This window comes from Chrysemys picta, chromosome 9, assembly GCF_011386835.1.
Source record: "Chrysemys picta bellii isolate R12L10 chromosome 9, ASM1138683v2, whole genome shotgun sequence".
NCBI lineage: Eukaryota > Metazoa > Chordata > Testudines > Emydidae > Chrysemys > Chrysemys picta.
In genome coordinates, this window is record NC_088799.1 from 21,473,755 (window position 1) to 21,501,615 (window position 27,861).

A 27,861-nucleotide genomic window follows, 5' to 3' on the forward strand; every position below is an offset into this window, starting at 1 on the left:
TGACTTGCTTTCCCCTGCCCTGATGCACCAGAATACCAAGTTCAGAGCAGCCCTCACAGTTGAGAAGCGAGTGGCGATAGCCCTGTGGAAGCTTGCAACGCTAGACAGCTACCGGTCAGTCGGGAATCAAATCTACTGTGGGGGCTCCTGTGATGCAAGTAGCCAAAGCAATCACTGAGCTGCTGCTACCAAAGATAGTGACTCTAGGAAATGTGCAGGTCATAGCGGATGGCTTGGCTGCAATGGGATTCCCTAACTGTGGTGGGGCGATAGATGGAATCCATATCCCTATCTTGGCACCGGGGCAGCCAGTATATAAACTGCAAGGGATACTTTTCAATGGTGTTGCAAGCACTGGTGGATCACAAGGGACGTTTCACCAACATCAACGTGGGCTGGCTGGGAAGGGTTCATGACACTCGTCTTCAGGAACACCAATCTGTTTAAACAGCTGCATCAAGGGATTTACTTCCCAGACCAGAAAATAACTGTTGGGGATATTGAAATGCCTATAGTTATTCTTGGGGACGCAGCCTACCCCTTAATGCCATGGCTCATGAAGCAATACACAGGCAGCCTGGACAGTAGTCAGGAGCTTTTCAACTACAGGCTGAGCAAGTACAGAATGGTGGTAGAATGTGCATTTGGACGTTGGCGCACATTACTGACTCACTCAGACCGCAGCCAAACCAATATTCCCACTGTTATTGCTGCTTGCTGTGTGCTCCACAATCTCTGTGAGAATAAGGGGGAGACCTTTATGGCGGGGTGGGAGGCTGAGGCAAATCGCCTGGCCGCTAATTACAGGCAGCCAGACACCAGGGCGATTAGAAGAGCACACCAGGAAGCGCTGCGCATCAGAGAAGCTTTGAAAACTAGTTTCATGATTGGTCAGGCTACGGTGTGAAAGTTCTGTTTGTTTCTCCTTGATAAAAACCCGCCCCCTTGACTCATTCTCTGTAAGCAACCCACCTTGCTTTCAAAGGAAATAAAGTCACTATCGTTTAAAAATCATTTATTCTTTATTAATTGATTATAAAAAGAGGGAGAGAACTGACAAGGTAGCCTGGGTGGGGTTTGGGAGAAGGATAGGAGGGAAGGAAAAGGCCACTAAAAAAGTTCAAAGTAATGACAACCTTTTGGTTGGGCTGTCCACTGGGGTGGAGTGGGAGGGTGCACGGAGCCTCCCTCCCCTGCGTTCTTACATGTCTGGGTGAGGAGGCTATGGAACATGGGGAGGGGAGAGGGTGGTTATACAGGGGCTGCAGCGGCAGTCTGTGATCCTGCTGTCGTTCCTGAAGCTCCACCAGACACCGGAGCACGTCCGTTTGCTCACGCAGCAGCCCCAGCATTGCATCCTGCCTCCTCTGATCTTCCTGCCACCACCTCTCATTTCGAGCGTCTCTCCTCTCCTCACATTGGTCCCTTCTTTCCTCACGTTCACTGGCCTCTTTCCTGTACTTTGAAACCGCATCCTTCCACTCATTCAGATGAGCTCTTTCATTGCGGGTCGATTCCATGATTTCAGAGAACATTTCGTCACTCGTCCTTTTTTTCGCCTCCTTATGTGAGATAGCCTTTGGAACCGAGGAGAGAGGCTTGAAAAATTTGCAGCTGTGGGAGGGAGGGAAAAAAGGAAGAGAAGTATTTAAAAAAAGATACATTTTACAGAACAATGCTTATACTCTTTCACTGTGAACAACACTATTCACATTACGTAGCACATGTGATTTCGGTACAAGGTCACATTTTGCATCTTTATATTGATGTTTCGGTGTTAGAGAGCACAGACGCAGGACCGGGCAACAGAATTCGGCTTGCATGCGGCCATGGTAAGCCATTGTCTTTTGGCTTCAGAAAAGCAGCACCCTGCTTTCCCACATACCAAGCAAAGCCCTTTGAGTGCTGCGGTTTTCCTGTTAACATGCAGCAGCAGAAAACAAACTACCCCCCCACCCCCTTCCAATTCTCTGGAATGATCACTTTATCCCTCCCCCCACCATGTGGCTGGTATCAGGGAAGATCCCTGCCAGCCAAACGCGAAAAGCTCAGCGCGAATGATCTTCCCCTCTCTCCCCCCACCCCCGCTTGGCTAACTGCAGGGAAGGATTTCTTTTCAGCTACAGGCAAACAGCCCAGTAGGAACGGCCACCTCTGTCCCCTTAATTAAATTCCCGTATTTCAACCAGGTTACCATGAACGATCACACTCTCCTGAGGATAACACAGCGAGATAAAGAACGGATGTTGCTTGAATGCCAGCAAACACCGGGACCATATGCTGCCAGGCTTTGTCATGCAATGATACGAGATTACTTGCTACTAGCATGGCGTGGTCAAGTGGCCTACCATGGAGGACGGAATAAGGCTGCACTGCCCAGAAACCTTGTGGAAAGGCTTTTGGAGTACCTCCAGGACAGCTTCATGGAGATGTCCCTGGAGGATTTCCACTCCATCCCCGACACGTTAACAGACTTTTCCAGTAGCTGTACTGGCCGTGAATGCATCCCAAGTCCTCAGGGCAAATTAATTATTAAAAATCGCTTGCTTTTAAACCATGTTTTATATTTACAAAGATACACTCACTGGAGGTCCCTTCCATGGCCTCATTGTCTGGGGGTTGGGAGGATACTTCTGTCAGGCTGAGAAAAAGATCCTGGCTGTTGGGGAGAACAGAGTGCTGGATGCTCTCCGTGAGCTCGTCCTCCTCCTCATCTTCCCCGTCCGCAGAATCCTCAGGCATGGCTGAGATTACCCCTGCCTCGGAATCCACGGTCAGAGGTGGGGTAGTGGTGGCGGCCCCCCCGAGAATTGCATGCAGCTCAGCGTAGAAGCAGCATGTCTGTGGCTCTGCCCCGGACCTTCCGTTTGCTTCTTTGGTTTTCTGGTAGGCTTGTCTGAGCTCCTTAACTTTCACACGGCACTGTAGTGAGTCCGTATTGTGGCCTCTCTCCATCCTGCCCTTGGAGATTTTTTCAAAAGTTTTGGCATTTCGTCTTTTGGAACGTAGTTCTGCTATCATTGAATCCTCTCCCTATATAGTGATCAGATCCAGTACCTCCTGTACGGTCCATGCTGGTGCTCTTTTTCCATTCTCGGACTGCATGGTTACCTGTGCTGATGAGCTCTGCGTGGTCACCTGTGCTCTCCACGCTGGGCAAACAGGAAATGAAATTCAAAAGTTCGCAGGGCTTTTCCTATCTACCTGGCCAGTGCATCCGAGTTCAGATTGCTGTCCAGAGCAGTCACAAGGGTGCACTGTGGGATAGCTCCCAGAGGCCAATACCTTCAAATTGCAGCCACACTAACCCTAATTCGAAATGGCAATACCGATTTCAGCGCTACTCCCCTTGTCGGGGAGGAGTACAGATATTGATATTAAGAGCCCTTTATATCGAAGTAAAGGGAATCGTTGTGTGGATGGGACCAGGGTTAATTCGGTTTAACGCTGCTAAATTCGTGATAAACTCCTAGTGTAGACCAGGCCTAAGTAACATGTCTGATATAGACAGAAGATTAGGAATTCAGTGTTCACATCCTATTTAGTTTACCCTCAATCAGTTTCTAGTTCAAGTTTGTGTGGTACATTATGTACACTATGAATACAGACTTCAAGCATAATTAAATTCAGTTTAAATTACTCAAACTTTCAAAAACTAATTATACCAAGATAAATGAAACAGATGATTTAACACAATTTGCTGTAAATACTACTGTACATTCTTTTTAGTACTGTACAAATGGCAGACATAAAACAATGCCGGTACAGGCAAACAATATATGTAGTCTGTGGTCTTCATTAAAATGGAGAATCTGCTTTACTATTTGTATTTGAAGGTACGCAATCAATGAATCCCAATAAAAATGTCTAAACAGGTAAATATGCAAACGCTACTGAAGAATATACAGGTGATAGATACAGTGGTAATTTTACATTGTGAATGATATTTTCAATAACTAGAATAAAACTCTAAATACCAAACACTGTTTGAGGCATTTTTGTGCATACCACCGCTCTCTGTGAGATTATGTATGGTCCTGAAGGATGTTTGACCTGCTTCATCTGCATCATTTGCAAGACCAATAAGTTCATAATCAGGGTCATAAAAAAATCTTAGGCTGAATTTTACACTTCATTTTTATCAGAACATGTTAAGGGGACATAGTAGTTTGGGCCCAAATTGTAGTCTACATTAAAACTGACTGATGGTGTAAATTCACACGATTATTTTAAATGCCCCTCTTACAATCAGGTTTGTTTTTTTTAAAATAACCAACATTTTTGTTGAGGTAACATGGCAAGCAGTAATACATATTTTTATGCTTCTAGTAATAAACAAGTTCAAATCTGTTTGGAAATGGGGGAAGCAAGAAAAATGTCTAAATTACTAAGAGGCTGTTTCAAAATAAAACGTCAGTTTTGTCACTAAGTTACAATTTCAGGTTGAATAAACTGTGTATAAATCTACATTTCTGAAGGCAAAAGCCCTGCGATCGCTGATCAGTGTTTCTCACTCTGGGCCACAGAACCTTGTCAGGCACAAAAGTATCTTGCTTGGAGAAAGTTAGTTACTTTTCTCTTATTGTCATACCTATTTTCTCAGCTAGAGCCGTCTGCCTTACATCAGCTTTGTGAAGACTGCAAAGTCTTTTTGTGATTCAACCTAAAGAATTTTTTTAAAGCAATATTAACCACTGTCTGACTATACTGAATATCAGTGTTCATGGGGCAAACACTCACTATTAAAATAAACAAATGTTCAAGTCATAGTAGGTTTAAAATAATCTGTTATTATTATAAAGTTATCAAAATTCAACACTGATCATAGTGCTCATTAAAAAATATTGATGAAACCTCATTCTTGGTATTAGTAGTGGAGTTTTTTTATACCTATTCTACATTTGTCTCTAAGAGACTATTTAAAAGTCAAATTAAATGTAAATAAACATAATATTAGCTATAGTATGACTAGAAGTAAAGTGGCAGTGCTAGATGTACAGGATGTAACTGTTTTATCTTTGGTATGTGATAGATTTTAGATGTGTCAAGAATAATAACTGTGATAATGCAATTGCAGATTCTGTATTGTCTACCAGAAGCGTAAACTACTGGAAACATGGCCTTGCTGATATGACTAAGACAATAAAATATTGGTCTTTACATACAAAATCGCATTTGTTTTCTTTTGTTAAAATTCCTGTTAGAAACAATATTTCCAAATTTTTATTTTAAACTCTGAAGCAAACAGTTCATTTTGCAAATGGAAGCTGATCTCAGCATTTGAAAGCCATTTAAACTGGCAAGTTTCACAGCAAATCTCATCGCTTATTCTCCCTGCCTGGATTCTGATAGGTGTGGAGATGGGCCTATTAGTGCATACATTTTGCTGTCCTATATTGCAGAGCAACTTGAAAGTAAGTTATTTGAACTAAGTAGATCTGGCCTTCTATTTTAATATACTCAGAACACAATTACCACTACATAAAATAATGCAGCTATCTGAAGCCATTAAAGCAATTCTATAAAATACATATTTAGGCACCTAAAAAAGCAGCCAGATTTTCTAAAATGCTGAGTACCTAGAAATTCTGCTGACTTCAGTGAAAACATGGCTGTTTAATTTTAGACTCCTAATTTTGAAAATCTTGGCACAATATTTCTAAAGGAATCATTAGGGTTGACTAAGCAAGCAACTTTGAGCATCATGAAGTGCAGAGGAGGAGTTCAAGTGTTGATGGGGACACAGGATGAGACATTCCCTAGAGTGGGCTGGGTATCCATATGAAGGAAAACAGGAGTTTGCCCCAGGGTCTAGGTTTGTGGGACAGTTCTTTGAGGAAAAAAGGGGTGCTGCTGCTGCAGTTCCATAAATCCCAGGACAACAGATTCCTGGGGAGGTGGCAGGATGACCCCATACTTGCAGCAGACTGTTCAGAAATGAACCAGAGGGGTAGAGTGAGCAGAATACTGTTAATATATAATCTAAATAATTCTGGAATAAAAAAGGTGCGACAAAGACTCATTCTCAATTTAAAAACACCATATTGAAAACCCTCTAGAGATATTCTGCTGTTTTAATGGTGCCTAGTAATCAGGATGGTCCCATAAGCCTGAGTGATCCATTCTAAAACCCCATTTCCATGTTCTACAAAATTCAGTTTAGACACTTTCTACAGTGCAATTCAAACCAAGAGACCAGGACAAAGCAGTCAGTTTTTGACAGACCTATATTAACATGGGATCAGTGGCAAGTGAATGAAGTGTCTGTCAATAAATCCTGCCAAAATCTGATCATTTCACTTGAAGATACACCATGTACCGCAATCAAGTGTCTATATTTACAGATGTTAAAGTTAATTTTGTATAAAAAGAAGAGTTGTGTATCTTCTAGAATATGGATGTTCACATTTAGTATATTTAAGCAAATTCCAACATAAACATCTTCAAATTTAATAGGTTTGATATGACTCATCATTTCATAAATCTTCAGAGCCAGTTTTCCATCAAGTATATACCCCATTCCACTACAGTATGGAGGATATACCTTAAATGGATATTCATCATAAGAAATATGTGTTTTTCTGTAAAACCCTCTGTAGGAAAAGTTATCAATTAGAGGGTAACCAGTAAAAAAACTGTCTGAAGAATTTACATTTTGAAGAAACATTAATAAGTTGCCAGCGTTGATGAAAACATCAGAATCAGTCTTCATAACGTATTTAGTATTTGAACAAAACTCAGACACCCATCTGAATGCCATGATTGTTTTCAAGGTAAGATTGTTGTAAGTATCCATAAAATCTTGGCGAATTATGTCACCATACAGAATGCTTTCATCTTCTATCGATAATGCTAAGCTGTCTTCTCTTTCAGCTCCTTGTCCTAGTAAGAACAGTATTAGAACCTGACTGTCCCCCCAAGAGTTTTTAGAACCCCATGTTACTCTAATGGCCTGCCTTGCCTCTATATCCGTAGGTTGTGAAGACACCAAGATGACCAAAAATGGATTTGTATCTTTGCATTTCAAACGCTCCCGCAGTGTGAAGAGGAAGTTCTGCTTGTAAACTGGCTCATATTCATAGAAATACATCGAGTTCGTATGCTCTATCACAATATGCGAAGGGAGTGTCATGTACCATGTCATTATTATGACAGAAAGCATCAAGAGTGCCAAAAAACTCCATTTTAAGTATTTCATAGACATATTCACCAGAAGCAGCTACAAGATAGATGTGTGCAGCAGAACTTCAAGAGGCTTACAAAATCCTGGGTCACAACATTTGGGAGCCAGCTTCTTGCTGAAAGAAATGCAGATGGAAAAGGTTAGTACAGTAAGAATGCAATTGTACTCATTTTATTATCTGCCTAAAATTATAACTACAAAACGTAGCTTGATATCATGAGGTCAGAAAAGGAAAACTACACTGGCCCTGCTAAACACTGTTCTTTAGCCACCACTTACATCTTGAACACCACATTCTGATTATGATTGAAGTTTGCTGGTAACAAGAGGAGTGGTGACTGATCTTATTCATGGACAGCCTTCTCCTTGGGAGTCTTATCTACTAAAGGATGAAGTATAGAGCACCCTTAATTCCAGAGACAGTTGAGGGCTCTCAGCACATCTGCCCAGTGTCTTAGACTCATTTAAAGCTTGATGCTGGAGGGATGGTGACACACAAAAACAGATAACTAAAGTGTTTTTTTTAAATTACTGCTCAAAACCCATAATAGTTGGTAATTTCTTTTGATGGAAAGGAGGTAAATAATTGTATTACATTTGTAGTTATTGAGGTTTTTTTATGTAAGCAGGAAGTGACCAGGAGGATATAAACACAAAAAAAGACACAAACAAGTGCAGACAAATACGCTGTCTCATCCCATTTTTAGACCCAGCACAGCCTCATCTCCTCATGAACTGCTTGCTCTTGGCTGAATATGCTAGTGAAGAGTCAATCTCTATACAAGCAAACTAAACAAATATTAGAATTACAAGCCTACATCCATAAGTATTTCAGTGCTGAACACACAAAGAAATGGCTATTGCTTACAAAACAACTATACAATAAAAACAATTTGTTTAGTTATGCACATATTGAACTAGCCAACTACATAAAGGGAGAATCTACCCAATCCTGCCAGACAGCTTTGTCATTGACTTAAATAGGAGCAGGACTGGTCCATTGTAAAGTAGATCCGGTTCAAACCTTAAGGTTTGTGCCAGAAAAGTTTGCAAGCTTATCATGTAAACACATACACCTCTATAAAAAATACCCGTCCTCATGAAATAGATTTAAGTTTCAATGAAGAAAGGTTTTGTTCCTATTCAAATATTTCCCTGCAGAATCTCTAACCCCAATATTGCAAGATTGTGCCAGTGCATGAGAGCCAGAAAATGAAATGGACTAGTCCTTGTTCATAATTCAAGCTGCATGAAATGCAAATAATCATGAACAGTTGGCATAAATAGTGAAGAGTTAGTACAAGTGATTCAGCTAGTAACTTAAATGCTGATCCTGCAGACAAATCTATGCAGACATAGTAGAGCCTTGTGGATGCCACCCATATAAATCTGATTGCAGAATGTGATAACAGCAACACCTTTAAGGATTGTGTTTAAAAATAATTTCCTTAATCTAATATTGCCCCCTTAAGCAACATTTGTCCTTTACCATCTTCATTTAAAATTAGGTTAGCTGTAAACAGACATTACACTGTCAAGTAGTGACATAATCATTACTATTCTCCATGAAGGGAACAGGAACTCACATGAGGTACTTTCAAAAGACTTCCGTTGCTGTTTGTGGGAGTTCAAAGTTTAATCTGATGCTCAACACACCAAAATCTACCCCTGCACTGTAAAGTGGTCATAACAATAAAAAAAATAATTGTGTATGGGGGGAGAGATTTAATTTCACAGAATGATTGTGCTGTAACTGACTTTAAAAGTTCACTTCAGAAATTGTTTTTTAAGCACCAAAAAAAAAAAAAAAAAAAAAGCCTATACACACATTACACACATGGAATTGCAGCATTGGTGTGAACTTTATCTCCCAACAGTTTGGCTGCCCAAGAGTCAAGATGTGGAACAAGATTTGGACCGAAGTTAGGTGATTTTTTACTGGGTATTTTTGGACCTTATCATGCATTACCTGCAACATAATAAAGCCACTTTGTGCTTGGCAGTTATTTACAGGAGAGACATTATGACAGAGAACTAGAAAAATATTGTCATTTCTTAGATCACTAATTATTGGGATGAAATCCTGGTAGTCCCTCTGATCTACTGCACATTTGTGGAGTTATTTGCTTCCCCTTCCTTCCTTCCCTCCCTCCCAAAACAGATGGCAAAAGCTGTTTAGTTTGGCTAGTTAGGAGCGCAGTCCTTGTGTACACAGATCTGCCTTTGAACTCAGCAGGAGTTTTGCCTATATGGAGAATGCAGGATCTGGCCCCATGACTAACCCTTCTGAACAGGGATATTTTTTCATTCACCTGTCTAACTTGTTTTCTCAAAATTGGATTTTTCCCATATGAAATAGTTTAGATCAGATTTAATTTCTTTATTTTGAAAGAATTAGTCTGTAAATGTATTTAAAGAAAAAATACAATTCAAATAGGATTTGAAGTCAATCTAGAAGAATTGGAAAAAGAAGAATTCCCTAGAAAGACTAAATATGAAATTCTTTCCCTGGCTCAAACTAATACCTAGACGCATAGGACATTTCATGAAAAGCCACTTAAATTACTGTATTTGTTCACCGCTAGGAGTAAGAATATTTAAAAAGTGAATCTGGAGTTGAAGTTTGGCAGGGGGAGAAAGAAACAATGGCAGAAATACATGAGAAAAATATAGGGGAGTCTGCCCAGACTGTAAACTAGTTAGGGTACCCAATTACCATACTGACAGAAGATTCCCACCCCCCTCCCATACATAGTCAACCTGCGGGGGATGGGGGGGGGGGGAAATGTTTCCCTCTAGTCATACTTGTTTTCCTGAAGGACACAGATCACCAATAGATAATGTATAAGGCATCCTTTGAAAGATGCTAGCTCATAATGATTACTAGAGAGACAAGGGGGGGTGAGGTAATATCTTTTATTAGACGAACTTCTGTTGGTGAAAGACAAGTTTTTGAGCTACAAAGAGCTCTTCCTCAGACTTTTAATTCAGATACCAAGTAGTTTTTTGACATCTTGTTACAATGTATCTTTTGAAAGTGTTGAACAATCTTGAGTAATTTTTTTCAAACAGCGTCCCATGTATTTATAGACTTACAAAGACAGGGGTTGGCAACCTTTCAGAAGTGGTGTGCCGAGTCTTCATTTATTCACTCTAATTTAAGTTTTTGCGTGCCAGTAATACATTTTAACGTTTTTAGAAGATCTCTTTCTATAAGTCTATAATATATAACTAAACTATTGTTGTATGTAAAGTAAATAAGGTTTTTAAAATGTTTAAGAAGCTTCATTTAAAATTAAATGAAAATGCAGAGCCCCCCGGACCGGTGGCCAGGACCCGGGCAGTGTGAGTGGCACCGAAAATCGCTTGCATGCTGCCTTTGGCACGCGTGCCATAGGTTGCCTACTCCTGGTCTAAAAGCTTAGCTTACTAAAAAAGAAATCTACTGCGCCCTTCTGATATTAAACCAAAACAGACTTAGACTGCTTTATTTAAAAGACAACTGTGATATAAAGATTTTATCACTCTGCACTGCGCTTTACCCTCATTCAGATGAGAACACAGCCCAGAATACAAAATATAACTGGACACTTAACTAGTTTTCAGCCCAACATGTATTTTTTGTAAAAACAAAACAAAAAAAATGTTAACTCAGAAAAATATTAAAATATACTGATAAATCTTTAATAATCCGATTAATCGAACCTGAGACTATAAACACTATAATAGTATTAATCATAATCCACTGGTATTGTGCAGCCTCACTACAGGGCACAGTTAAGGTTGTTTGCGTGCTTTAACCATGCATTGCTATACCTTAACATGTTTGAATTTCTCTTAAACGTAACCTTAAATCTGAATTCCTGGGTTTGTAGTACCTGAAGTGTTTTTTACTTAAGTTACTGATATGTGCTTTCAACTTTACCTTCATTTCAATATATTTTTGTCTTGGAATTTCCTTTATAGTGAAGTAGTGCAAGCATCCCAACCTACTTCAGCATATTCCACTTTTGAAATCGTACCACAGTTCTGCTTACAGTGAAGTTATCCCAGGGAAACGGGGGGCGGAGGGGATGGGGGGCGCAAAAGAAGGGGAGAGAAGTGACACTACTCACTATTAAAAGAATTCTAGTATTTTTTTTAATACATATTTTTGTGTACTATCACTTTTAGGATAGTCTGGTCAAGCCATAATGTCCCAATAACTGCATGCAATATTAAAAGGCTTCAACACATACAAAACTGTGTCGCTGCAATTCAGCATGTGCTTCTGTGTGCATTATTTAGGTGCTTACATAATATGAGTATTTTTGAAAGAAATTCTAATGTGTTATGGAAAGATATTTTGAATCTCCAATTTTGCAAATTAGAAATTGTCTATGTATACTTTGCTTTCATATTACAGCAGTCTAACTTTCCAATTAAAAATTACTTTGGTATAATGATATGTTTCAGAGCACTAAAGAAAGAGAATGTTTACCTGTCAACTATATTGCTGCTGTTTGTAGCATTCCTTCATCCTCTTATTCATCTACTATACAGGAAAAGTTTCTGTGAACATTTCTCTTCTGATGGTGCCCTGGAGATGTTGTCAAAGTATGTTGCTGTTAGACCTCACTGTCTAAGAGATTTAAAATCTTTTACTTCATTATGAAAGAGGAAAATATTGAATTCCACTGCAGACCTAAAACCAAAAAACCCTACGATTTCCCCCTCCCCCCAAAAAAACCACAGATGAAATTAATCAAATACAGCAAGGGAATGCAGCTCATAGCACCAAGAATCCTGATCCCCTTACTCAAAACTCCAATGAAGTCAATGAGATTTTCCACCAAGCAAGGAAAACAGGAATTAGCCCTAAGAAGCAGAACAAACTGAGGAAGCTATGGTGAAAAAGGCAGTTACCAAAGATATTTTTATGCTGTTACGTTTCTTAGTAACAGATGCTCTTACTGCTGGGCCTCAGAGGACAGCAGGAAACCTCTTAGGGAATGTCACATCCCAACTAGCAATTCCTCCTTCTATGAACAGGAAGAGCCAAGCATGTCTTATCCTGAAAGGAAAGACTAGTGTCAGTCAGTAAACAAAGTAAAGCTTCCGCCATAACATCACAAACTACCAAGCAGCATGTAACTCAAGCTATCGGAGTAACACACTGCTATGCACAGCAATGCCATTCAACAGAAAATACATATGAATCCCATTCCAGAATACAGACTACAGGTCTGATTCTATTCTCACTGCAGTCAATGGGAGTCTTGCTATCAACTATAATGGGAGCAGGACTAACCCTATCCATTCTGTTTCTACTGCTTGGATGCTTTACAGATAATGTAAGAATTTGAGGAAGATAGCAGCACAGAGAGTAGAAGATATGAGCTAGCAATCTGAAATGTAGACGCACACATACCCCTCAGCTGATCCATTCTCTCACAGTAGTCTCCCAAAGTTGACATGGAATTGCACACAATATAATCATTAACATAATGAGTCCTGGTAGTTATGCTACAGCAGTGGCAGTGTTAATAAAGCTCGATGTGCAAAAATCGCTACCTCAATATGATTAGAAATGGTATCCTTGGAAAGCACTTTAAAAAAAGATGAAATATGCCCATCTGCACCATACAAAAGATTAGGTATTCCCAAATAAATAAGTTCTAATGTGTTCAGTTTTGAACTACTGCTAATAAGCAGGGATCCTAGAAATCTGCCACAGAAAAACACGGAATTTGTTTTTACAGAGAATCTTCAGTTTTTACATTTTGTGAAAAAATAAAAACATACACAGTGAAACCCTGATTTAGTCGATCTAATTGAGATTGGGGACAAATCGGATAATTAAAAATTCTAATAATCAGAAGAATGGGCAAAGAGCTTTCTATCCCTTATTTTAAGATGGGGGGCTTGGACAGTCAGCCTCGGGCAGCTGGTGGTTCAGCTAATACGAGTTGGATAATGGGAGGGTTGGATAAACATTGTGTTCAACTGATTTCTGTATATATTGTGGCTAGGGAAACTAAAGTTCAGTGTTTCATTTTAATTGCAGAAAGACAGATATTTATGGATTTTAACAGAGCATTTGAGGAGTGAGGGGTTCCACAGAAAACGGATTCCTGCTAATAAGTAATGGTATGGCATTACCAAACTAATCAGATTCACTACATCTTGGGAAGTTCAGTCACTCTTCCTATTTACAGCAAGATCTTATTCAGTCTTCTCTTCTATGGACGTTACAGTTCATACAGAATTTCTCCTTGCCCACCTCATAAGGTGTACTATATGCCTGGATGTTCCCTTTCACTTCAGAGGCAGTTGCTTTTCACTGACACTGTGTGTATCATTTAATGTAGTTATAAGAAATGTAAAATCATATTTTAGAAGGAGAACCTGGTTTATTCCCCTATCTAAAAGGGAGTGCATGTAGGCAATCATGGTTGGATGTCAGTGACATGTTCTCCTTCCATGTGATAAAACCACTGCCTGGATCCAACCCTGGATCCAGACTCAGGATGCTGGAAATGCATGTACCCTTCTCCTCCTAAAAAAATGCAAACAGGGGCTCCAGGATAGGATTGATATATTGAGTATTATGTCATGACAGCAATTTGGACCCTCACCTTAAACTGGCACAACAGTATTAGCAACACCAAATGTTCAAAAATCATGAGATTTTTAAAAAATTAAGTTTACAGTACTATTTGTTTGCCTTCTAGTTTTGGAGCCTTTTCAAGCTTTTGTTCACAAGTACAAGGGCTAGAAACTTATTTTTTAAATGACAGCTGAGATTCTCATGTGATCACATGAAACTAGGTACTTTTAAAAAAAAAAAAAAACCAAATATCACAAGCTTGTTGTAAGTCACAACGAGCTAGACCATGGATCCCTACTAGCTCGTCCAAGGAACATATGTGGAACATCCCCAAACCTACCATTGTGATGTTAATTCCAGTTTACTCTCACCACCAGTGACAGATGGGGAGGGGAAGACAGTTTTCATGGCCTAGCATGGGAGTGATCTGCTGCTGCTTTTGGTAATGATGTGATGGAGGATGACTCCATCTCCTCTTCTTCCCTAAAGGAGTAGAAATGCAGAAGTAGGAGCATCTAAACAAACACCCTCACTTGTTTCCTCTTCACACCCTATCCTGGCTTAAATACACACCATTCAGAAGCCACAAATGTTATCAACCCTGCAATCAAGTCTACACAACCTCTGAGACTAGGGTGACCAGACAGCAAGTGTGAAAAATCAGGACAGGGGATGGGGGCAGGGGGTAATAGGACCCTATATAAGAAAAAGCCCCAAATATCGGGACTGTCCCTATAAAATCGGGACATCTGGTCACCCTGAGACTCCTCCTTTCTTTCCTTCTTCAGAGAGTTACGAAGGGACAACATGGAACGGGCTTGCTTCAGGAGAAAGAAGAAGCTGCAACAGAGCTACCGGTCTCTCTCTATATTAGCAACCTGGAAACTACCTTGTGTGCAAGCACTCAATGGCAAAACCATACCAGCACAGAAACACATCATCCACTCTAAAATTTAACCCCACCAATGCTCGAGGGCACACAACCCCTATACCAAAGCTAAAGGCCAGCAACACTCAAGAGCAGAGTCAGAAACTGCTACCTGTAGCAAAAGCTGACATGAGGCAAAATTTGCTACCGTCATTCTCCTGGTCCAGAAGCAGCAAATTATAATAGGAGGATTGTCCTTGTCAGAATTTGCTGCTCCTCACTTTTCCCCATCCTTGTGATGTCAGTTTTGAATAAAATTTGACTTAATGCTGCCCTGTGGATATAGCAATAGCTACTGGCAATGCTTCAGTAGCTGTGCTGCCATAATAAGCAGACATGACGCACAACTAAGAGACTGGGCCACTGTTTGTGTTGTGTTCTACAGATTCAAATTCCAGCACTTATCTGCATGCACTCCAGCTGCCATTAATTGTGTTAGATTTAACTTCATTGAATTGCAGAGCTGTGTCTGTGATATAAGAGATGCATATGTACCTTGAGGGATCAAATATGTCTCATTTCAGCACGGAGTTCTGCACGTTTTGTCAGTCTGGGATAGTTTGTGTGGAGTAGGCTCAGGGTCTAAGTGTGAGTAGCTCCAGTTTGTGGAGCTGTTTAGAGGGAGAGGGATAGCTCAGTGGTTTGAGCATTGGCCTGCTAAACCCAGGGTTGTGAGTTCAGTCTTTGAGGGGGCCACTTAGGGATCTGGGGCAAAATCAGTACTTGGTCCTGCTAGTGAAGGCAGGGGCTGGACTCAATGACCTTTCAAGGTCCCTTCCAGTTCTAGGAGATGGGATATCTCCATTAATAAAAAAAAAAAAACTAAGCCCAAGTTTTGCTGTAGCAAAGAGAAAGAGTTAAACTGTTATATAATGCTCATGTGCTGCATTCCCAAAGTGTGCTGCACACTTATTTATCACTAAGGATAAAGTGATAGTATGTGTGTTATTGGGGCATTGCTAAAAGGGAGGAAAGTTAAGGTCACATTGCAAGGGTGGCACATACCTTAATTTTGTACTTCCTGTTTTTTAGAGGTTTAAGTTTAGCTGCTCTCTGCACTCTGGAAGGGCGTGAAGCAGCACTGGGCAATCTTCACTCTGAATTAACAAAGTTTTTAGGCAGTTAATTTCCTTGGATTTGGTTTTATTTTTTCCTTTTTAAATATATAATTTCTCAGCATCTCCATAACCCAGCTCTCCCTCTCCACGGCCTCTGACTACTTGGCAATGATTACCACAATCACCGAAAACAGTGTTGCATATTAATTCCTTTACTGCCCAACATCATCTCCCCAGCTCAGGGGTCTCCTGTCTCTCTGCCTGTTCAGCAGGTTGGTCTTACCTGCTCCCCATGCCAGGACAGACAGCAGCAGAGGTCCTGCAAGTTAAGAAGCTGAGTAGAGGATGCAAGAACAGTGCAGGACCTAACATGGAGTCAGGCCTATTTTTTGAAGGAAAATAAATATGGAGGGCATGTATGGACCCCTCCTATGCACCCCATACTTCCCTGCACAACTCTGACCTCCCCTCTTCTTTTAGCAGCAGCAGCACGGGGAAGGGCAAGTCTGGAGCACCTTCCTCACTGCAGGAGGCAGCATGATTTAACCTTAATGATTTTTTTCCTTACATTTTTACCTGTAATATGAAGTTGCTCTAAGACAATTATTCATTGGAAACATCCAGTCTTATTTATATAGTCAATTATATAGGAAATATATAAAAAATTTCATCTGTAATACGAAGCAATTTGTCTAAGGGAGGATAAATTACTATAATTGTAAATCATTGGTTGACAACTTGTTCATCTCAAAGTATTCATTATTTAGCTTAATTTTTCCACATTAACATGTTGTTATGGTGCGGCTATACTGTTGCAGCGCCAATAAAATATTAATCTTGTCTAATCACTCAGTAAGGCCTATTTTTGCATCTATGTTTTATACACCCACAATAGACAAATCAGTGAAAACTCCTAGTGAAGATATGCTGCAGCAGTGTAATCTTGATCTGCTGTAGTTCACAGCCTGCCTGTTTTTAAAGGTCGTGATTATCCACAGTGCATTACAAAGACACTAGAAGTTTGCAATGTTGCTGCTACATTGGCACAGGTAAACCATTTGAACAGGAAAAAGAAGTGGAACTGGAGCTATGACGTTGTGATACCATGCATAACTTAGTTACAGGTAAGCAATGACATGCATCTGAATGGAGTTAATCAAGGGAAGGGATGGTGCGCTAAGGAGAATTAGTAATAAAATACCATTTTAAAACCAAATAAGTAAAATAAATAGTAAGATGCAACACTTACAGTGGGTAATAGGAAATGGAGTCCCATGCAGGTACACCGTATGGTAGCTAAGCCAAACCTGGCACTGCTGTAAGGCTCCCTACAGACACATTATGCCTGCGGAGGCATTCAGGCATTCTCCTCACACAAACCCAGGCAGAGTTGTGACCAGTTTTAGGGCGGTGGACATGTCAGATGTGTCAGGGAACCAACTTTCTTTTGGCCACTCAGTACCTCGTTTCAGACGGACAAGAGCTGCAACACCTCGGCATAGGGCTACCCCGCACTTCTAAGGTCACAACCCTGGGGCAGAGGTGCTGAGGTGGCACAGCCAGCCAGGAGCACCTGCCCCTCTAGCAACCACTGCAGGTGGCTCACGCCATCCATGGTAACGTCAAACAACTCTGCAGGTTTCCCCTCCCTGCCACCATCTCCCCCATTGTTACCCCCAGCTCCTGCCCCCTCCTTCCAGCCTGGGGGCAAGTTGCACCCATCCCCCGCCCTCCTTCTCGCCCCTTCGCCCCCTTCATAGTAGGGTTACCAGATGTCCCAACTTTATAGGCACAGTTTTTTGGGTCTTTTTCTTATATAGGCTCCTATTACCCCCCCACCCCCTGTCCCGATTCTTCACACCTGCTGTCTGGTCACCCTACTCCATAGCAGCAGCTGTTCTCAGGGCCAGTAAGGGGAGGCTTGAGCAGACGTTACTGAGCATGCGCAGTAACCTTCCAGGGAATAACGATCCTGACACCACGCTAACCGGAGCGGGGGTGACGGCGCAACCCCCCAGCGCTCACACGTCCCAAGCCGCACGCGCCGCCAGCTGCCAGCCGCGCTCAAGGGCGGGTGAGCCCCCAGCCCTCATCCCCCTCCTAAGAAGCTGATCCCTTGGGCTACTCACATGCCTGTACCCCGCCTTCGGGCCGCTCGCAGGCCGCGCCCCCGCGCATGGGCGGTGGATAAACGCCCCGCCCCCTTCTGGGAGGCTAGGCCGCTGGCCCGCCCCTTCCGCCCGAAGCCCCGCCCGCCGGAGCGGAAGGAGCCCCCTACCTCCCCCAACGCGGCGCCGGGCCGAGCCGAGCCGCTGGCTCCTCCCACTTCCCACCTCCGCCCGGCCCAGCTGGTTAGGCAACAGCTAGCTGGGGAATAGGAGACGCTCAGTGGCCCTGAAGTGTTGGACGTAGATGCCTAACTCTGTTCCAGTGCGGACCTACCCCGTAGAGCTTACTAGCCTGCATAGCTCCACTGGCTTTATTTCCAGCCCCCGGTGTGACTTAATACGAGTATGACATTGCCTTCTGTTAGTAAGCACTCCTCCTGAGAGATGGCTTAGTCCCAGAGTTAGAGTGCTCACAGGTGTGTTTTATACTCAACTGTGTTGCCGTCTTAAAGAAAAACCTTGGATCCTGTTTACCAAAATCCCCCATCTCACGGCTAAAACAATAGAGAGGTCTGAACAAAGGCCCAGATCCAAACATTGAGTCACTTGGATTCACATCTGGTTCTCAATTTTGCAACTGTCTCCTATCTCTTTGTGTACAGCACTATCTGTTTAATGGGCTTAACCACATTTCTGAATATGAAGACCCTCAAATTTGCGGGAAATTTGGCTCACAGCCAAACTTTACATCTTGGACTTATAGCTAAAAGGACAACATCAAGGTACTTAGTATCAGAGGGGTAGCCGTGTTAGTCTGAATCTGTAAAAAGCAACAGAGGGTCCTGTGGCACCTTTGAGACTAACAGAAGTACTGGGAGCATAAGCTTTCGTGGGTAAGAACCTCACTTCTTGCATCTGAAGAAGTGAGGTTCTTACCCACGAAAGCTTATGCTCCCAGTACTTCTGTTAGTCTCAAAGGTGCCACAGGACCCTCTGTTGCTTTTATCAAGGTACTTGTCATCTTTTAATAAATGTTGCTTATAGCTAAAGGCAATTAAGCAGACCTAAAAAGCCCTAAGTGGCCTAGGAACTATAGGCTAGATTCACAAAAGGCCCTAGATCAGTGGTGGGCAACCTGCGGCCCGCCAAGGTAATCCGCTCGTGGGCCATGAGACAGTTTGTTTACATTGACTGTCCCTCAGGCACAGCCGCCCGCAGCTCCCAGTAGCTGCAGTTCGCTGTTCCCAGCCAATGGATGCTTAAATGGCAGCCACCTACTTTGTCCACTGCTTGCAGAAAGAGCAGCCAATTGTAGCTAGCTAGTGGGGGGCTTGGAACCAGGGTGGACCAGCAGACCCCCCATCAGCTCCCCACTCCCCTAAGTTTCCTGTGCAGCAGCCGCCCAGCAGGCTATCAATTGCCTGCAGTTCAGCTGTCCCTCCTCCCACTGCCACGTGCCGCTCCTGCCCTCTGCCTTGGAGCTGCTCCGGGAAGCCTCCTGCTTGCTGGGGGGGGAGGGGGGAAGAGGAGGGTCCAATGTCAGGGTGTCTCCCTCCCCCCTGCTCCTGCCCCCCGCTTACCCCTTCTCTATAGAGCTGGGTGGGGGACACGACAGGGCTCAGGATGGAGGGAGCTTGCCGGCAGCAGCTGCTGTCTCAGCTTGCTGATCTACTTAAAAAGGCAATGCACTTAGCGTGGGGTCAGGATACTTAAAGGGGCAATGCACATCTCTCTCTCACACATGGTGTGTCTCTGTTTCTATGTCTCTGTCTGCCATGCTGTCTCCCCTCCCTCCATTTGTGCTGCCTTGTAGAGTGTGAGGCTATGTTAACAACAATGTATTAACCCTTGATGGCTCAGCCAAGTGCTAGTTCATCATTTAGCATTAAGGCATTCCCTGGGAAATATCCCACCCTCTTCCACCCTCTGACTTCACCACCTCAACCAAGCTTCACAATCATCATTGCTGTGTACAGTATTCAATTGTTTGTTTAAAACTTATACTGTGTATATAGACTATATATAAAATATAGTCTTTTGTCTGGTGAAAAAACTTTCCCTGGAACCTAACCCCCTCCCCCCCATTTACAGTAATTCTTATGGAGAAATTGGATTTGTTTAACATCACTTCACTTAAAGTTGCATTTTTCAGGAACATAACTACAACGTTAAGTGAGGAGTTACTGTACCGGAGTCGACAGGAGAGCACTCAGCAGTTGATTTATCGCCTCTTCACTAAAGGCGATAAATCAATCCCTGTTGGATCGATTGCTCCGGAGGTAAGTGTAGACATGCCCTAAGTTTCTGTCTCACTGTGCTTTAGTGAATTCTCCTCTGCTTACTAGATGTTTTCTATGAAGGCCCCTTCACTTTAAATTCACTGCCCACCTACAAAGCTCTCTCTAGGTTTTGAAGAGGGATGAGCATTATGACAGCGGTTAGTGGTGGAAGAGGGAGCAATTTCTTTCAATCTTTATTTTGGCTGCCTGTTGACAGGGGTCTGGCATAATCACTAGAGTAAGGATGATAATAAAAGGAGCTGTAATAACAAGTGTATTTAAAATTATATCTAGAGCAATGGATAGGTCCTTTTCATGTTAATGAATCAAAATAAATTAATCATATGTAACATTTTAGGACTATCACCTTGAGTGGCTCTATAATTTCAAAGAAATTATGAGGAAAACCTCGGACTTGCTTTGTCTATTAGGGCCTGAGAATCAAAGTTTTATTTATTTGAAAGTAGTAAGACACCACAAAATTGTTTAATTCTAAATGGAAACATAGGCCTTATCCTCTGAAGTGTTGACACCTTCTGAAAGGTAGTGGGAACCCTAATATCTACAACAGACTTCATAACTGAGGGTGCTCAGCACATTACAAGACCAGGCTCAGAGTTATCTGAAAAGGGTGTAGCCCAAGCTTTGGAATTTTCTATGTAAATAATAATTAGCTTTGGGCCAAGGAGGTGGTATTTGCATTGAACATAGACTGCTCGTCAATATGCAGCTATCCTATGGCTAGGATTTGGGTTTGCATTTGACAGCACCAAAATCTCACAAACTGTTCTTGAGAGATTTCTGTCACCTTGGCCTGCATCTGAACCAGATTTGGAAAATAGGCTCTGTCGAGTTTTGAGATTGCAGTTGAGTCCCAATTCCATAATAATGAAAACACTGAACATTTGTAAAAGAAAACTAGTAATTCTGTATTGTATGTTACTTAGGTGGAGATAAATGGTAACCCTAACTAATAATACTTCTGGGTGTTCTATATAGTTTTAAATTGTTGCGACATTTAAAAGAGCCCCGGGGAAGATCACTGAAGTCAATCAGAATTATACCAGGCTTGATCCCTATGTAGAACGACAGAAAGTTCTGGAAAACTATGAGTGTCATACTGTTTAGAAACAATTAGTCTTTCTTGATTTCCCTTCTCTCCCCTCCTCCCACCTCGTTCCATTGCCTAGCATATTGGTGCAAAAACAAAATCTTTATTTGTTGTAACATCACAACTTGTTGCTGTGGGTGTGATTACACAGAAACAAACAGAAGATTATGATTTCAGGCAAAGCTGCATCTTATCAAGGGCTGTATCAGAAGTATGTATGCTGACTCTGAAAGGCAGAGCACCTTTATAAACAATTAGACACAAACATAACAGATTTGCTGTTTGTGACTATAACTTCCTCACCAACCAACGCTGATGTTACCATCAAAGATGATGCCTTCAGGTAATGAATAAGCAGGAGGAGCAAATTACTCTGAACTAAAAATATGTTTCTTGAGGCCAGAAGTGGCCAAAATATGGCCCGCGGGCCACATCCGGCCCTCAGGACCGTCCTGCCTGGCCCTTGAGCTCCCAGCTGGGGAGGCTAGCCCTGGCCCCTCCCCCGCTGTCTCCCCTCCCCCACAGCCATGCCGCTGCGCAGGCAGTGTGCTGGGCAGCTGGGTTGCACGCTCCTGCCAGGCAGCGCAGCAGCGTGTCTAGCTCCAACCGGGCACCGCGGCTACCAGACATGCTGTTCTGAGCAGCATAGTAAGGGGTCCAGAGCCGGGGGTTGGATAAGGGGCGGAGGGTCCCGGGGGGCAGTTGGATGGGGCGGAGGTTCTGGGGGGGCAATCAGGGGATGGGGGGTGTGGATAGGGGTCAGGGAACGGGGGGGGTTGGATAGGTGTAGGGTCCTGGGGGGGGCCGTCAAGGGGCGGGGGTGTGGATAGGGGTCAGAGCAGTAAGGGGACTGGGAGCAGGGGAGTTGGATGGAGGTGAGGTCCCGGGGGCAGTTAGGGGACAAGGAGCAGGGGGCGGGTTGGATGGGTCGAGGGTTCTGAGGGGGGCAGTCAGGGGGCGGGAAGTGGGAGGGGTCGGATGGGGGCGGGGGCTAGGCTGTGTGGGGAGGCACAGCCTTCCCTACTCTTCCCTACCTCCATACAGTTTTGCAACCCCAATGTGGCCCTCGGGCCAAAATGTTTCCCCACCCCTGCTTTAGGCTATTATGGTTTGAATTGGTCAACATAGGCTGATAAATTATATTAGAAACCAATTTAGGTGAAACAGTGTGTAAAAGAGTTGACGCACATCCATACTGATTTTAAAGGTCAGTGCAGTTAGGGCCTGAAAATCCTCTGTAAAGTGCTTTCCTTGTAATAACTATTAATAATATCACGGATATAACACTTTATGGCTCTTCTTTTGACTTGCCAAGTACCTACAACTCTTATTAACATTAGTGAGAGTTGTGAGTGCTGAGCACTGTTGAAAATCAAGCCATAAACATTCAATGTGCCATACAAACATTAACTAGTTAGTCAGTGTATTTGTTGAACTTATAACCCTCATTGTCTGTGATTATCACTCATTGTATGTCTTATTCTAGATCATGGGACAACTCAAATAAGAAGGGTTTGCATGATCAGACCAGGAACTTTGTCATCTTGTACTTTTGTAATGATCAAAAATTCATGCAGCACTCCCACCCTCCCATGAGGTAAGTAAGTAAGAATTATTATCCATGTTTCCAGAAAGGGAAGTTGAGGTAGAGTGGTTAAGTGTTTTTTCTCATGGCCACACAGTGAGACAGGATTAGAACTCCAAAATTGGTGATTTCCAAGCACATGCCCTGTGTGTTGTTCAGGGCTGGCTCCCGGTTTTTTGCCGCCCCAAGCGGCGAAGGAAAAAAAAAAGAAAAAAAAAGAAAAAGCCGCGATTGGCGGCACTTCGGCAGCAGCTCTACTGCACTGCTTCATTCTTCGGTGGCAATTCAGCGGCCGGTCTTTCCGTCCGAGAGGGACTGAGGGACCCACCGTCGAATTGCTGCTGAAGACCCGGACATGCCGCCCCTTTCCATTGGCCGCCCCAAGCACCTGCTTCCTGCGCTGGTGCTTGAAGCCGGCCCTGGTGTTGTTACAAATCCACTGCCTGTTCAGTGTCTAGAGCACTGTTATATGTGGTTATACTCTCTTATAATGTATAAATAGCCCAAAAACCACAAGAGCAGGCTTTTTATGTAAATATGGCATTGCCACTGTTCAGTATGTTCAGAAATACTGTAACCTTTGGGCTCCGTGACTAATTGTTATATTCTCGTGTCTGCTCCACCCATAGGCTAGGCAGTGAACATTACACCTTCATAAAATACTGTTTGCTTATTATCAAGTTGATAAGGACTCTATATAAATACACAAAGGCTTATTCTTTCTTCATAGCACAAAGCCTCTTCTTCCACTTCCTCTTCTTTTACTTTTTTGCTTCATCTTATGGAGAAAGAAGGGCTTTCTGACAAAAATCACCCTGATAGAAGAAATAACATCTTTAAGACATAATACAGATAATTACAGCAAGAATGGGTCTGCTGAGTTCCAAACACTCCAAAGTCAAACCGGCTAAGATATTAATGCTGGGACTTGATTCAGCCGGGAAATCTACACTATTGTACAAGTTAAAGTTTAATGATGTTTTCCTAACACTCCCAACAATCGGTTTTAACGTGGAGATGATTGAAACAGGGCAAAATATTGCTATAACAATCTGGGATGTTGGAGGGCAACAGAAAATGAGGACATTTTGGTGCAATTACTTTGAAAATGCAGATGGCCTGGTGTACGTTGTGGACAGCACTGATAAGCAACGTCTGGAAGATTCAAAGAAAGAATTTGAACTCCTCTTAAAGAATGAATTTGTAAAGAATGTGCCTATTGTTTTGCTAGCTAACAAGCAGGATCTTCCTGGAGCTTTGAACGCTGAGGAAATAACCAGGAAATTCAACATGCAGAAACATTGCAGTGATAGAAATTGGTATGTACAGCCTTGTTGTGCGATCTCTGGGGAAGGTCTGGCAGAAGCATTCCAGAGAATAATAGCATTTGCAAAAAACTGCAAACAATCCAGAGAAGAAGCTTTTACAATTTTCAAGCACGATGAAAAGTTGTAAGAGTCTTCATTATCCCAATCTGTGGAAAGCTAACATGGAGAGTTTATTATGGGAATTAAATCTACATATTGAATTCTGCAAATCTTTTAAAAGACTATTATATAGCAAAATGTAGTCAGAGCAAGCTAAATTACTATGTTGTTACATTTGCATACTCTTTCAGAGCTACTGTTTCACAGCATTTTAATTAAATGACAGATTTGTATTCTAAGTCCAGATATTTGGCAGTGTTAAACTGCATGATGTAATAGTAAAAAGGTGCATTTAAACATTTTAAATATTCTACAATCATTTTATTTATGCTTGTTTAATTACACAAAATGTACAAGAGCTGAGATAAATGGCACATTGAGGAAGCAAAGAAAAAGTAAAAAACATTATTTCATATTACATAACATACTGTATTTGTAAGTGCTTTGTGAATATGTTTATTATACAGACATATATAAATTCTTACACTAGAAAGTAATTTTGATAGCTAATTTATTTTAGCTGTTTTATCATTTTACCAATACTTAAAAGAAAAAGGCTTTCTCTTTTCAATTATATACAAGAGAAACTGCGTACTTGGAACAGAAGCATTAACATTACTGCTTTCTCAGGAACCTGTCCTGTTCACACTGATTTCAGTTAGAGCAGGATCAGACCCTCAAAACCCATAGAATGATCTCACCAAGCTGATTCTGTCTTCTGTGGGTTTTGTGTGTATTTTATATCACTTTCAATCATGATTAGGGCTGGTGTTTTCCAGAAATTGCCAATATTGCTGTGTTTTTTCCCAAAATTACCTTTCATTTCCAGAATTGCCAATTCCAGAGGCAAAGTGTGCCCTCCCAGATTTCTGCCAGGGTTTATATCTGCTGACTGCTCCCCTAGGCGCAGGGCAGAGGTTGGGGGCTGGCTGTTGTATGAGACTCGCCACCAACTTCTCCTCTCCTCACACAGGCCTGGGCACAGCAATACCATTGTGGACCTTCCCCTGGGAGGGCAAGGCACTTGGGCTCCCTCGTCATGCTGCACAGTGGACAGTGCTTGCACCTTTTCTTGACAGCGTCCACAGCGCCTCTCCCCTGCTCACCTGCCCTGCACACAGCTGGCTCCTGCCCCCTCCCTCCAGCACGCAGTTGGTCTGGCTCTAGCCCTCAGTGTCTGTCCCCCCTTCCCTGCACACAGCTGGATCTAGCTTTCAGTGCCAATCATCTGTCCCTCACCTTGCCTGCACAGCGGGCTCCTGCCCCCTCCTCCCTGCACACAGCTGGCTCTAGGCTCTTAGTGACCAGGTCCTCATCTCCACCTTCCCTAATCCCTGCACACAGCTGGCTCCTGCCCTTCCTCCCAGTACACAGCTGGTTGTAGGTGCCCAGCTCATATCTCGCTTCTGTACACATCTGGACTTTGCCCCAGCTACCTGCAGGCTCAGTGCCGTTCCCTCACAGCTAGAGCCTCTTCTGACCCTCCTGCAGCCAGTGGGCTCTAAGCCTTTACTGCCAGTGCCTACATCTCCTTCCCCCCTTTTCTCCCATAACAGAGTTGGTGCTGGGCTCTCCATGTTCCACAGCAGTCACTCCACACCTGCCTATTCCAGAAAGCAACTCAGGTGCAGCCGCTGTCTCCCTTCTTCACTTGTCTCCCTCAGGCACTGGCTTCTTACCTGCCCAGAACTCTCCTTGACACCAGCTGCAGCAGCCTTTCCCTTGGGTCCTAAAGCCTGACAAGTTGCGTGCTCGTCTAAAACAGTCTCCATCTGCTATTACATAGTATTGTAAAACATGACATCAAAAGTAGCTCTAGAAATCAAAACTCCTTTATCTCTTAGGTACCTGGGCTGAACCCTGCTGCATGCCACCAGAACCTTTAAATTGTGCCCCCTCTCCCACTATCAAGAGTTATGTGTTGCCTCTAGCCAATTCCTTTCAATTTTCCACCTTCTGCTTCGGCCATTTGAAGCCATTTACTACCCATGCATAAAATTGTTAAGCCTGAGGATAGAGTTAAAGAATTCGGCAAAGATGTTCTCCATGTGAATGGAGGGAAGTTATTTTGTACAATTTGCATCAAATTTCTTGACCATGTTAAAAAGGATCACATAGTCAACCACATGAAAGGTCCACATCATGTTGCAGCAATGGAAAAAAGAAAATGAAGGGCAGAGAGCAATGATGTGACAGCAGCAAAGCAATAGCTCATAATTAATGGTGTGCTTGCATGACAAAATGAAAATCAGAAATACAGGGAAAAGATAGTACAAGACGGGGTGGAGGGCTGTTGCAGTGCAAACATCCCACTAACAAAAACAGACAATCCCAAAATGCGAGAATTCCTAAACAAGCATGACCACTCAGACATGCTCATTTCAGACACTACCTTGTCAACCATGGAGTTGAAAGCCCAACATTACCTCTAGAACTGGTTGTAACAAGATGTAATAGTTGGTTTAAAGTCATAGATTAACTCTGCCATCATGTGGAGTACTACAGGGGTTTGTTGCTCAAGAAATCAAAGTGGAGGACATGACTGCCATTTTAGAGGAACTAAGTGCTTTACTGCAGAGTGAATCACTTTTAGCAGATTAATTTTTATTCAAGCACTTGTTCAGACAGTACTTAAATTTGAATCACGGTTGACTTTACTAACAGAAGTGTACAACATTGCATCTGATCTGCTGACAAGACTTCAGTACAAAGGACAGAATGCACTGGACAATCTCAAATGTCAAGTTTTCAAATCTGTGCAGAGAACCTGCAGGGGTACTTAAATACAGACAAACAGCCAATATATAGATTTTTTTGCGATGTGAGAATCCTTGACTCCAATCAAGTTTGTGTACTCTCCCACAACTTCAGTGACTATGAACAGAGTTCTGCTGAGTTCTGTACCTTGAGGGTTAGTGGGCAGTTTACTTGAACATTGTAAATTAACTTTCTAGTACCAATTAAATTTCTCTCTCCAGTTTTTGGAAAAGCATGGACAAACATTTGCCAAGACTTCGGCTATATCTACAGTACAATCTTAAGTCGACTTATGTAAATTGACTTAACAGTCGTCACATTAATTACTGCAGTAGCTGATGTCCACAATAACCTCCTTCTGTTCAGTGGTGCGCGTCCTCACCAGGAGCATTTCCACTGACTGAAGAGGGGCAGTATGTGGGACAGAGAGCCAGGGCTCTCAGCTCCCTACAGCCCCCCACTAGGAGCCCAGCTGCTCCCTGGGGCTCCTTGCCTTCCCACTCCCAGTCGGGAGCAGGCAGGAGCCACCCAGGGCTTCAGTGGGGAGACTCTGGAGCCCGGGTCGGCTGCCATGCTCCTGATAGGAAGCGGGGAGCCAGGATCCCGGGGGTGTGGGGAGCAGGGCTCCCAGTGGGGAACCTAGGTGGCAGCACAAGCCAGGAGCCTGGGTGGCAGCCCGGCTTGAACCAGAGACCCGGTTGCAGTCAGACTTGTTTTGTGATCACTTAATACATTTTTATGTTCTAAAACTGACGATTTCAGATGTAAAAAAAAAATTAAAAGTGTTTGTAAACATTGTAATGTAGACTACTGCATTTTTGTGCTGTAAAGAATTA

General features: G+C 42.7%; 2 protein-coding genes across 26 annotated transcripts; one reads left to right on the plus strand and one right to left on the minus strand.

Moving 5' to 3' along the window:
• Positions 1 to 1,003: 1,003 nt before the first annotated feature.
• On the minus strand, positions 1,004 to 19,514 carry B3GALNT1 (beta-1,3-N-acetylgalactosaminyltransferase 1 (Globoside blood group)). 22 transcript variants are annotated; one of them, XM_065556873.1, is made up of 7 exons: positions 19,447 to 19,513; positions 15,706 to 15,797; positions 14,113 to 14,255; positions 12,089 to 12,236; positions 11,664 to 11,804; positions 2,586 to 7,298; positions 1,004 to 1,614 (listed from the first exon to the last, which is right to left on the minus strand). In XM_065556873.1, the coding sequence occupies exon 6, from the start codon at positions 7,202 to 7,204 to the stop codon at positions 6,242 to 6,244; it is 963 nt and encodes a 320-aa protein (XP_065412945.1). In that variant the 5' UTR covers positions 7,205 to 7,298; positions 11,664 to 11,804; positions 12,089 to 12,236; positions 14,113 to 14,255; positions 15,706 to 15,797; positions 19,447 to 19,513; the 3' UTR covers positions 1,004 to 1,614; positions 2,586 to 6,241. The 22 variants fall into 22 exon arrangements, with proteins under 22 accessions (XP_065412945.1, XP_023958340.1, XP_023958339.1 ...); XM_024102572.3 differs by lacking the exon at positions 19,447 to 19,513 and adding an exon at positions 17,888 to 18,009 and having other exon boundaries at positions 11,664 to 11,762; XM_024102571.3 differs by lacking the exon at positions 19,447 to 19,513 and adding an exon at positions 17,888 to 18,009 and having other exon boundaries at positions 11,664 to 11,800.
• Positions 17,707 to 27,861, plus strand: ARL14 (ADP ribosylation factor like GTPase 14). Of its 4 annotated transcripts, XM_065556879.1 has the most exons (6): positions 17,707 to 17,832; positions 18,529 to 18,648; positions 20,019 to 20,145; positions 21,434 to 21,599; positions 22,743 to 22,853; positions 23,572 to 27,861. In XM_065556879.1, exon 6 carries the CDS (start codon positions 23,709 to 23,711, stop codon positions 24,294 to 24,296), a length of 588 nt encoding a protein of 195 aa, XP_065412951.1. In that variant the 5' UTR covers positions 17,707 to 17,832; positions 18,529 to 18,648; positions 20,019 to 20,145; positions 21,434 to 21,599; positions 22,743 to 22,853; positions 23,572 to 23,708; the 3' UTR covers positions 24,297 to 27,861. The 4 variants fall into 4 exon arrangements, with proteins under 4 accessions (XP_065412951.1, XP_065412952.1, XP_065412954.1 ...); XM_065556880.1 differs by lacking the exon at positions 21,434 to 21,599; XM_065556882.1 differs by lacking the exon at positions 21,434 to 21,599 and having other exon boundaries at positions 24,073 to 24,205.